We start from the raw sequence: 12961 nt of genomic DNA, 5'->3' as shown, positions 1-12961 counted from the left end.
CTCCGCCTGGTGCTGCCGCACTTGGCCCTGCCCCTGCTGGCCGAGGATGATGTGGCAATGCCATGTGTCGTCCTCGGAGTGCCGCTGCTACCGGCTGAACGGCTTCTCCCTGCTGAAGCGCTTCCCTCTCTCGGCAGATGGGGCCTGCGGTAAAGCCCTGGACCAGCCAGTGGGGGAGTGGCTGGAGCATGTGGGGCTGCCGCAGTACGAGAGCAAGTTCCTGCTCAACGGCTTTGACGACCTGCGATTCATGGTGAGTCACGTGCAGTGCAAACTATCAACCTCTTGTCGGAGTCTGTCTGCTCCAGTTCACAACACTCTAGGTCCTGCCTACCTGCTTCTCTCTCTCTCTCTCTCTCTCTCTCTCTCTCTCTCACTCGGGCACTTGACTCTAGTGGCCTTGCCATTCTCTTCTCTCCTCACCTCACCCTCTTGCAGTGCATGACCCCATGCATAAAGATTTATGGCCCTACTATGAATCCCCGGTAAAGTATATGAGCTGTCACCAATGGTAAGACAAATCACGACCAAAACCTATTAACTTTTCCCAGCATCCTCCCCATGCCATCTCATTTACTGTACAGCCCCACGGCCCCCACCCGGCCCACCCCTCGCCTTCCTTCAGCAAATCCTCTGATTTATGCGGCTTCTGGCCTGGACCTTTGTGTAGATCCAGGCGGATCGCCTGGCCGCACAATCCCTGAGCCTCGCTCAGTCTGTACACATACAGCACTGTGCTTTATTCTAAATATGCTTCTTGCATACAGTGTGGTTAAACTCAATCTCACTAAACCAGTTCTGCTCTGTTTCACACACACACACACACACACACACACACACACACACACACGCACACGCACACGCACACTCACACTCACACGCACGCACGCACGCACGCACGCACGCACGCACGCACGCACGCACGCACGCACGCACGCACGCACGCATGCATCACATCACATCACATCACATCACATCACATCACATCACATCACATCACATCACATCACATCACATCACATGATACATCACATCACATGCCTGGGAGATGCAATAACTGTAGCATGTGCAATAACACTAACACAGCATGCAATAATACTCATATAGCCGTTAACTACTTCAACCCTGGCGTCCCAATTTCGGCAAGTCATTAACGGTGAGAGAATTAACAAACAAAAAAGGAATCTGATCTATGCGCTTGTAGTAGAGCTTGTGAGCTTGTAGATTGGCTATTTTATAATAATTTATAGTTGTTTTGTGGTTGAGTGGTGTTAGTTTGCCCGTTAACATTTGAGCACATAGAAAAGGATATTGATTATTATATTTGACTTATTCTTTACATTTTGTGACAGGGGTTATGTTATGGTACAGTTGTTAAGTAATGTATGCAAAGCTCTACTGGCTGCCCTCATCTGATGGTATCATGAAATTGGACAAATCCATGTTTCTGGAAAGCAGTGACACATTTCATACGAAGTGCACTGCATTTTTTAAAGGTTCTGTCAAATTACGTATTGATGAGTTCATTTAACTTCTGCAGTCCGACTAAGAGCGATATCATGTTCCCCCTAGCATACAGCTCTAGGACACTTGATCTGTAACATTTGGCAATGACTGCACAAAACACCTACAGTATTACTCTTTAAAAAAGGCTGGTAGTACATTATGAGTAACCAGGCCAGCCCCAGACCATGGTGTAGCATTACAGCAGTGCTAAGGGCCAATGAGATACATCTGCTTGCCACAAGTGGAAGTTCGTCAAGGGGAGATAATATCAGGAATTGCTCACAAAGAATGTCTGAATGTCATCTTTTCATAATGAATAAGGTCGCGTTGACAATCAATAACACCTGATCTGTGGATTTAAAACCGTGCTATCACTGAACATGAGCATACACTGTATAGCGGTTAATAAGGACAGAACAGCTTTTTCGGTATCTCTGCATTATGGGCGGAGCAGAACTCTTCATTGTGATAGAGTGTTTCGGGACATAATGTGATGAGGAACATGGGTCATTAAGCATTCTGATGTTCACTCTCATGCCTTGACTAATGTGTCTTCTGGACTTGAAGCATCGAGGAGATAAATCGTTTGCCTCGTAGGACAAATTACCCAAGGATATTTACAGGGGTGTGGAGGGAAAAGGTCAGAGGAGTCAGGGAGAAGGCAGTGATTGTTTCTGATGCCCTTTCACAATTTCACCCGTCAGTGAAGACACCAGCATACAGCATGAATGAAGCTCTGGGAAGTATTAGTGGAATACAATACAATGTAGACCAGACAGGATAGCAGAATATGAGCTGAGATGTTCACAAATTAATTAATTCAGATTGTTAGAATTGTTATCATTGAGTGAGTGTAATATAATACTATTATTGATGAAACCACCATAAGTGATGTACACATGCATGCACACTCGCACGCACGCACGCACGCACGCACGCACGCACGCACGCACGCACGCACGCACGCACGCACGCACGCACGCACGCACGCACGCACGCACACACACACACACACACACACACACACACACACACACACACACACACACACACACACACACACACACACACGTGCACGCATAATAAAACACAACTGGACAGCCAGGCCTTGGCCAACCCCTTACACAGAAAGTTGGTAGCGAGATTCTGCTCCAGTTCATAACACTTGGGTTCATAAAGTTTCGGTTCAGAAAGTATGTGCGCCCCCAGAGAAAGCTAGAGTGCAGGAACATCCACTCTGCAGCGTGCTCTGCATATTGATTGCCCTGGGATGGGATGTAACTTTTGAGAGATCATACATTATACACAACTGTGTGCCCATCATTTTAACAAGATGATTATCATTTTGTGATCCTTTCATGCAACCAGAAATGGGACGCCCATAGCTATTACTAGATAGGGGAGAGAGAGAACCTCTTTAAAACCTGAATATGCTGATCATTGTCACTGCAATAACACCACCAATGCAAGCTAATACCACTTTCGTTACTAATATAAAGGGCCTAAATATGGACGTATATGCGTGACCTCACAGCGGTGACGGCACGCAGATCAGCGTCGTTAATGGTTTCTGTCGTGTGTGATGGATGACCAGAGCTTGATCAGAGAGAGAGGCACGGAAGGAGAGAGCAAGGGACAGTGTAGTGAGAGAGAGAGAGGAAGAGAGCAAGGAGGAGGGAGGAGGGGGAGAGGGGGATGGGGGGAAGGGAAGGAGGGAGAGTGATAGAGGGACCATTTCACCCACGCAATAACCCACCCAATGCTGGAGCCTGAAAACGCCCATTAATGTTATCATTGCAATAACCCAAGCTAGGCAAGTTGATAAACTTGGCGGCGCAAGGCTTGTCCTCTATTGTATAAAGTCATGTTGTGTGTGAGTTTGTACAGTAGCCTATACTGTGTCTACTCTGGACACATATATGGACTGGACACATATTTGGACTGTACATGCCTGACGTCAACACAAATCTGTGTTTTAGGCCAGGGGTTCTCAACGTTGTCTGTTGTTTCTTGTGTGACATCAGACCAGAGCTTGATTAGTGAGTTGGAGAGAGACAAAGAGAGACAAGATAGAGTGAGAAGTTAGGGGGGAGAGAGAGCCTATTTTTCCTACACAATAACTCTGGGTAACACCTGAACACTGATTGAGGCATGGCTGATTTACTATACATACAACATACTGTACGACATACATACATACATACTGTACATACATACATACCCCAGTGAATAGGCAGTTTGCCCTTCACTGGTAACCCTATTTTGGACTCATTTTAAATATATGAAGGTATTGCGGGCAGTGATTTTTACAAAAAAGCCTCCCCTTTTAAAATACATACACACATACATACCTACATACATACATTTCAGAAGTTTTAGCAGTTTTTAAGGACCCACTTTTAGGCCAGTGCACCAGAGCAAACTCTTGCCTTTTTTTAAACCCTACCCATTTTAACCAAATACATACATACATACATACATACAGTATATTGTTTGTGTGCGTGCGTGCGTGCGTGCATGCGACTTTTCCAAACAACTCCTGCACAGCTGTAATTCTTGAATGCATCAATGCATATGACAAGCATGTACGTAGATTAAAATCAGCGACTTAGAGTTACTACAGCATCTGCCAGTCATACCAAGTCAAAATCAAAACTAGCACAGCGCGTAAGCGATGCGAGAACTGAACCACACATTCCCATCACATGGTCAAAAGGCAGTATGAATAATAAGTCCATCGACTCTCCCAGGGCACCATGCAGCCGACTCTAAACTCTCATTAATAAAAGTAGTGAATCTATTTTTGGCTCCATCTCTTACATCAGACCTCCTTGCTTCCTATTTTGATCCTTATTCCACCGATCAGCGTGTAATCTTACAGTCCCCGACTGCGCCACGCTAAAGGCTCTCCAAACTCACAGCTGCATTGTGCTCTGAAAGCCACCAACAGGAGCAGATTGATTAAAGACTACAGCATGTTTTAACATTCTTGGCAAGGGAGAATCAATCTGCAGCACAGCCCACTGGGAGAAAACGCTTAGCTCCACATTTTCAAGGCCTTCCTTGAAGCTTCATTCCTCCCTATAAGCCTGAACAGGATGACAACGCAAGCAGAGCTCTGAATATGAACAGTGATGTGGGGCAAAAATTAAGTGACAATGATTTCAGTCATAAATAATTTTAGGGGAAACATTACGGCCTATATTTAGGCTTCCGCTATAAACTGCAGTGCTGAATGTGGGGGTTGTGTGTTAATCAACTCATGCATCATTTCATTTACGTATCGCTAATGTAGCAGTTCAGGGCCACTGTCGACATGGCGGCAGTTGCATGAGGCCAGATTGATTACTTACTTTTGGCAAGGACAATTGATTTGACTTCCAAAGTCCTTCCACCACGCAACGCCTGCTTGTGTATGTGTATGAGTAAATCTCTATTTGTGTATGCGTATACACTGCATATATACACCGTGTATATGGATGCAAGCCATTGTGTTTGAGTTATAGTCATTGTACTATACTAATATGTTCTTGTTTGATTACTGTATGTCTATCTATTGTCTATGTGTGTGTGTGTGTGTGTGTGTGTGTGTGTGTGTGTGTGTGTGTGCGTGTGCATGTGCGTGTGTGCGTGCATGTGTGTGTGCGTGCGTGTCTGTCAATCCTTGTGTGTCTGTACATGTGTTTGTGTGTCTACGCATATCTATGTGTGTGTTTTCTGTCTCTGTTTGTGTGTGTCTGTGTGATGTGATCTCACAAATAGGGAAGTAACGTGATGGAGGACCAGGATCTCAGAGACATGGGGATCACTGACCCAGGACACAGGAAGAAGATCCTCCATGCAGCACGCGGCTTGCCCAAGGTATTTATTCACCATCAACCCAGCGTCCAACCCAGCAGGGTTCTCACACATTTCTATTTTAAGCACTTAAAACCATTAATGCACTGAGCTCACCTGTGCATGGGAGTGTTGGTCTACTCTTAACATTATGTCAAAATGCAAGCCCCTCGGGGCACAGGTCTCCACCAGGGCAGGTCAGGTTGTGGCCTCCTGGTGGCGCTGTAAGTCAATGTGAAAAGGGTGCCATTTCTTCTTACAATGCCGCAATTGGATGATTTGAGGCATTTTGTTCCAAAAATGTGTTTAGCAAAACTCCACCTGTTGGTGGCGCTATAACAGGCCAATGTGAATAAGGTGGGATATATTCCTCAGTCTAGTAGGAACGTTTGTGAAATATTTCACGTAAATTGCACGCTGCCTTCATGGTTTGAGGCTTTTTGTCAAATTTTGAAAGCCAATGTTAGCCTATCAGGATGGAATATGAAATATCGGACAGATCTGTCTTGACTATAGAGATCCTGTGAAACAATTTGCGGGATTTTTGGACAAAATCTGGAGGAGTAATATAAAAAAAATTGTTTTACAAAAGTCGGCCTCCTGGTGGCACTATAACAGGCCATTCTGGAACATTTGAGGCAGAGGTTCATCGTTGGCATCCAGGGAGTGTGTGTGCAAAGTTTGGCATCGACCGGGTTAACAGTGCCAGAGATTAGCTGGTAATAGACGGATGGACGGACAACACGGACGGACGGACGGACACACGGATGGAGTGCAAAACATGTACTCTCTCTCCCCATGCCTTCGGCCTAGTGGAGATGGCCACTAGCTGTGTGGTGTGGTATTTAAATAGCAATGGGCATGGAGCAGGCACTCTAGTCTGGAGTCATGGGGTAGCAGGGTTTCAATGTATAAAGTCCTATTAAACCTTTTAGATATTGAAGTTTATTTTCTGACTTCTGGACTATTTCAAGAAAAGCCAATTCACTGAAGTTTGTAGGACACAAGCAATGCCATTGACGATAGCTAGTCGCTACCAGAGCTAGCTACTAGCCAATTTCAGTTCTATGGGCTAAGTTTAGTGTGTGCCATGCCAAAACCATAGATTCTATAAATGAGTGAAAGTACTTTTTACTTACAGTATACCTGCCTGTCTGTTTGATGCTTAAAGGGACACTTCACCCTTTTTGCAAAAAAATATATGTTAATGTCGTTTAGAAGCTTTAGAACACTCTCCTGGGGGTCTTTATGTGTGTAATATGTGGTTTTAGATATTTTAGATTGTAGCAGTGAGCCTGTTGGCTCTGATGTCATGGACACTGGGCTCACTTCCTTCCTGGACTACATGTTGTCTCAGTAAGACAGCTCTCCCCCTATCCACAAGGAGGAGCAGTGCACCAAAGAATTATGGGAATTGTAGTCCAGGAAGGTAGTGAGACCAGTGTCCATGACATCAGAGACAACAGGCTCACTGCTACAATCTAAAATAACTAAAACCACATATTACACACATAAATACCCCCAGGAAAGTGATCTAAAGCTTCTAAACGTCATTAACATATATTTTTTTGCAAAAAGGGTGAAGTGTCCCTTTAACAGCTGTCGGTTTAAAGTGACATCAGTCATTGCAGGAGTATAGGCTACTTGGGAGTTGGGACCGTGACATACAGCTGGCAGGCACATACTCAAAAGAGGCATTTTCAACCAGTGATTGAAAAGTTCTATAGCTCCAATTTTCATTTTATATAAACCAGATCGCACAAATGTCACCATTGTGAATAAAAGATAATTAAAAAAAATACTGTATGTATAAACCAATTCCAAGACAGCCACTATCATAGCCCCCATTTGCCCTTTGAGCACCAACAGGTGTTCACATGCACCACACAGACACAATGATGGAGGGAAGTACGGGCATGGCTCCTCCTCACTGCGTACCTCTTTGATGCAGTCAATGGGCTAAACAACGATATGTTCTGATCCTATCCATACCAGTGTTGTTGTGCTATTTTTAGCAGAGGTGGGGGAGCGTACCTCAGGGCATGCTGACTGTTCACCCACCATGCGCAACCACCTACTGAGAAACACTGTTCGCGATGCTGAAAGCTAGAAGTTACCAGTCACTTATCAGCGTATGTGTTTGAAACATGGGATGAGCAGATGACAGTTCACGAAAGTCCAGGTGGAACTTTTCTCCTCACCACAGTCTGACTAGTCCCTAAAAGCTGTAACTGTAGCTGCGCACAGAAGGCTGGACTTCTCACGTATAGAATTCTGCTGCTCCTTATAACACCTGTCGTGTAACTTTTCCACTCCCGTCAGAATCTAACTGTGCTCACATTGAAGAGAGAACGGACCCCCCGTGTCCGTGACCGGCGTCCCTCCTGTCACTGTCCCCCATCAGTGCCATCACTCCTGGTCACTGTCCGCCGGCAACAGATCACTGTATGTCCCCGGCTGTCTCTCTTCAATGTGAGCACCGGTGGGGAGTGGAAAAATGACACCGTAACTCTTATATGACTTGTTTTGTACGGTTTGAATGAAGTAGTGGCAAATATACAGTGTGATGAACTATTGGACCACTTTATGTCTGTTTGTTGGTTAAAAAAATATTTAACCAAAATTATTAAAGGTGCTTCTGACAAAACCTAACTCTGTTGGATCCTCAAACTGCCTGCTAAACCAGTTACTCCACCAGGGGTTTGATCCCAGCTCAGTGTATACTGTAAGTAGCATAGCATGACTGACTTGGGTGTGGCAAGCCATGTGGTAAGGACCTGGAAATTCTTTCTAGTGTTATTAATTAGGTTGGTTAAAAAATGCAGTTGTTTAATGGCCATTGTCTAACACAAAAACGGACCCAAATGTGCCCTCTACTGCAGGGATTTTAGCCTCAAGTGTTTTTGTGCCAGGTTTCGCTTTCAGCGAATGATAATAAAACATCAATAAAGCTAATGCTGCATTATGATGATTAGTGCATATTCTGCATAAACTGGCTGTGGGTCTCTGTAGTAGGCCATTTCAGCACATCATACACAAGGCCCAAGACAGTTTAAATGAAGGACATTCGTTTTTTGTCTGCTTGAGTCATCTTTTGGCTTTTTGCAATATGTGAGAGTGCTTTAAAATTATTCCAGACTGCTGCGACTGTGTGACCATGACCTTACCACCCAGCATGTTATGAGACCTTCTGGTGTAGCTGATGCTAACTATCTTTGATTATGTGGGGATCGGCTGTATAATGTATGTATCCATGAGCATGAAGGACTGGAAGTGATTAACCCCGCCAACGTATGCATCTTTACAGTCTATGGTATGCATATACTTTTTTGCGCATTTCTCTTTCTCCGGCAACATGGTTAGTAATTTCAGCAGCACTGTATCTTGAATGAAGAGCATGTCCAAAGTCCACACGATTTAGCTGTGGAGTATCGTCAGAGTATCGTCTGTCTTTCTTGTCGAGAAGGTAGGCTGACCTGAAGACAGCAGTTGTAGCCTGTAGGCAGGACTCATTCATAAAGACTCAAGAGTCATAACTTGACGAGGGTGCAGGTTCTGTGGACAGGATGGAAGTGGCACTGCCATCTGAAGGGCATAATAAAACCATTCCATTTGATTACCTTCCTTGAACTGTCTAAAAAATATCCTCTGCAGCAGCAGCACTGACCTTATAGTATATGTAGGCCAAGAACAGTGGCGAGGATTCTAAAACTGGGTGACTTCAGTTCACAAAATACATAGCTAGCAATTATTCTTTTGCATACTTTGTGCGCATACACAATATAGACACAAATAAAACATATTTTGGACTGCCCATAGATCCAAAGTCCCGTTAGTCCGAAAATGCATTAATTAAGGTTGGCGAACATGCATTAAGGTTGGCGGTTGTTATGTGCTGCTCCCGTGCTTGAGATGGGCCACATTAAGTCAGTCTGCCCTGGACAGCATGGACCTTTGTAGTCATCAGTAACATTAGTCAGCTCATTGGATTGTTGTAGTTTACTAGTTTTATTCATGAATTGTAATAGCTGCGTTCACAGCGGCATCGACACATTCACAATAGAAAGATATAAAACAACGCAGATTATCTGTTGATCAACATGCTCGCTCTGATGTCTCATTCATCCGACGAGAAATAAATAATATATGAAGTAAAATATAAAGCTTGGGCTGATATGAAATAACGTGCTTTCCCCCATTACAAGCAGGAATTGTGTGAAAGGCAGGTGAGTGGAAATGGTTATTCAACACATTGTGCGTCGCTTTGGCTTCTATTGAAAATGAATATAGCCTGTAGCTTTGTAGCTGCCAGTGTGAACGCTACATAATGATTGATTTAGTTTAGTCTAAGGTAGAAACTAAAGCAATCAATGTGCATTTGGACAGGCATTCCTGCATGCGTGTGTATGTAGTCAGTGTATATATATGTATATATATATATATATATATATATATATATATATACATATATATATATACATATATATACATATATATACGTTGAGAACCCCTGATCTAGGGCTTTAAATGGACAATAACATATATCCAGTGAAAGAATGGAGGAAAATGAAGAGTTTTATTTAACATATTCTGAACAAAAGGCAGGGAAACAAATTGGTGAGTACCAAATCAAAATGCCATGAAACCAAAACTACCATAAGTTTAAAAATGTAAATAACTTTTCTATAGACAACATAATGTGTCTATAGAAAATGACGTGATAATGTGATGCAAATGTACAGGGTACCCGGGCGGTCTTACCTAGTTTCCCTGATAGAGACAATCATTAAATATTGAATAGAAGGCTGAGACACAAAACAGGCCTGGATTTGACACAAAGCCCAACCAGCACTTTCTCTGTCTGACACGGTGGAGGCAGAGGGGCTGATTGCAAGTACACAGCTGAATTTATTGGAATGGAAATTATGGAATGGAGATGAGCAATGTTTATTCACTGATGAGCTGGAACTGGGATTTTAGGACAGCAGGAGGAACTCAGTAGAGGGAGGAGAGAAACACAGAATGGAGTGCATGCTCCAAGGCCCATTTACACGGGCAGACAAATCTAGCCTGAATCAGATCTGTGCCACAGATCGGCTGTCATCACTTTCTTTTGTACAAATAAAATATCTTCCACAACAAATAGAGCATAATGTTAGTTCTGGCAGGACACAATAGTCAAGCTTGCTTCTGAGCATCGGATGATTCCTGTCAACTCAGCTGATGCTCGGCTCTCAGCCTGTATAGCCATTCACATTATGGAGCACTCATTATAACTGCTTCATCTAGCCTATTTCTTTTTTTTATATATATATTTTTATCCCACGATTTTGTAACCCATTTTTCACCCCTGTGTCAATCATCTAATGTGATCCTGGGCTCTACACACCCTCCACCAACCTAGTCCCCATATATGGGGGACAAGGGGAGAGCAACGGACTATTTCTGCCACAGCGTATACGCACGCTTACCCGCAAGCTCTTAGTAAACCCTCCTCCACCCCAGCTCCTCCTTTTCATGTCCGTCTGATACTTATCATGCATTGTCTGATGTCATGGTTGCTGCCGCTCTGTTCTGTAGTGTGTGTGTGTGTGTGTGTGTGTGTGTGGGGGGGGGGGTCTCTGCTTGCGGCATTCATGCATATGACGACATCCCATGTGTGTGTATGGAAGGGCAGAGATCCCACAACAGAGCAGTGCTGCCAAAACATAATGAATGCTTGAATATTGTCATTCATTTTTTTATTCAAATGGAACTACTCATTTTAAAAGACATTTGAACTATTTAATCATTTTTCATGCGCGAGAGGACAAGGCCCACAGGAACGAGCCCAGGGTCCGGTTCCGGCATGCAACTTTGATGTCCCTGCACCTGTGATGCACCGGATCAGCCGTTTCAGGCTTGAGGCGCGTTGGTAGACTCCCTTTCTACCTATACAATTATGTGTGTGAGGCTGCACAACAGTGACACTTGGTGATGAAAACCAACCACTATTTTCGTGCTCGGACACAGGGACACAGCCAGGGACACAGCCAGAGACACACAAAGCTCTGTATAGGAGTGGTTGCACTCAAAAAACATAGGCGGAATGTGCATACTACATTATTCTCACATGAGGCTCTTGAATGTTTCAACAGCACACACGTACTATCACACTTGGGAGTACAATTAGAAATGGCCTAGCTAAGGCTTGAGAACTCAGCCATGCATGTAGCTAATGTAAATATAATCACTGATTGCGAGTTGGTTTAAGAATGCTCGGTAGCTGCTGACAGCGACATAAGCTGCTGCCTTCAGTGGGACAGCCTCAGAAGGAATAGTGCACTAATTAACAGTATACAAGTTTGAATAATCTCTTCAACTCTGTTTACCAAACAATCTGGAACATCTCCCCAACTCCCTTGTGAGGTGCACAATATTTAACAAATCTATTGCCGTCATCTGAATATAATATACTTGGTCATTGGCCAGATGCAGTGTGCCATATACACTTGAAGATTGTAGATCAGCTATTGACCAATTGCAGACCACAGCCAGTTTGGAAGCACTCGTTTTCAGTAAAGCTATGTCCTGCTGCCTCCTGCATTATGTGCAAAATAGGTGGTACGCAGGGCAGTTGAGTGATATCTAACGAGCACTTCCAAACTGCAACACTTAGAAAAAGAATCACCTGCAAGGACAGAAAGTAACTCACATGTCTACAGTAGATTATGAAATAAACACTTTGAGGATAGAAAGAATAATTAAAGCTTTTCGTACAGCTGCAATGTTGGTGAGTTTGACGTGTAATACAATCAGAATTCTGTTTGGATGAATGGGCTGCCAATGGGAAGTTGCACCTGGTTAGCACCTTGCCATTAACTTATAAATTATGGTTATATGATTACGACGCACCACCAGTCCGACTACATGGCTTTTGCATACAGTTAGGGTTAGAATAGAGAGCTTCGGAATGGCGCTGTGTAACCATCAGCTAGGCCATTTGTAAATTGTGTTTGAGAGAAAAAGAAAAAAAAGTCCTGGTGGAACAACCTGGTCAACACCAATAATGTTATTTCAGTGGCCAATGCCGATCAGCAACACACTCATCTAAAAACAACTGCAGAGTGCAGACAGGGAAGTGCCATAGAAGACAAGGCAGCACTACACCATTGAAAAATTCCATATTTAGAGAATTGATTAGGCCTCTGATAAAATAAAAACAGTAATAATGTGAAACAAGAACTCATAACTAAAAACAACAGAACTGCCCTGTGTCAGTGGCAGAATGACTGAACCCAAAATGCAGAGCAGAGTAGTTTCAAACAGTTTTATTATTAAAGAAGCAGCCTAGCTTACAAACACAGCAGCAAGGCAAGCACAAGCAAATAACTCAGGGAATCCAAAGGGCTAAACTATTCAAAAAGTACAAAGCAAAATAAAAAAAGGCAAAACTAAACAAAACAAAACACAAGGCAAAACACAGGAAGTCCAAAGAACCTTACAGAACGAGAATATTCCAGGTACAGGAGAAATCACAGGAAACATCCAAGTAGAGCACCGGACAATGGCTTATGTTCTGACGGTGTGAGTGTGGAATGAGTCCAGTCTTATAGTGAGCAGGTTGATTGTGGAAGTG

General features: G+C 43.6%; 1 protein-coding gene across 1 annotated transcript in view; it reads left to right on the top strand.

Moving 5' to 3' along the window:
- Nucleotides 1–12961, top strand: part of LOC310863255 (ankyrin repeat and SAM domain-containing protein 1A-like) — a 68072-nt gene that overhangs the window by 30428 nt on the left and 24683 nt on the right. The window contains exons 3-4 of the mRNA XM_083771462.1: nucleotides 138–253; nucleotides 5269–5367. Of these exons, the coding sequence (XP_083627588.1) occupies nucleotides 138–253; nucleotides 5269–5367 (215 nt within the window). The remainder of the gene's footprint in view (nucleotides 1–137; nucleotides 254–5268; nucleotides 5368–12961) is intronic.

The sequence above is a fragment of the Protomyctophum parallelum genome (genome assembly GCF_964188405.1).
Source record: "Protomyctophum parallelum genome assembly, chromosome: 8".
Classification (NCBI taxonomy): domain Eukaryota; kingdom Metazoa; phylum Chordata; class Actinopteri; order Myctophiformes; family Myctophidae; genus Protomyctophum; species Protomyctophum parallelum.
Note: the sequence above shows the minus strand (reverse complement) of the source record. Positions and strands in the feature narration are given on the sequence as shown.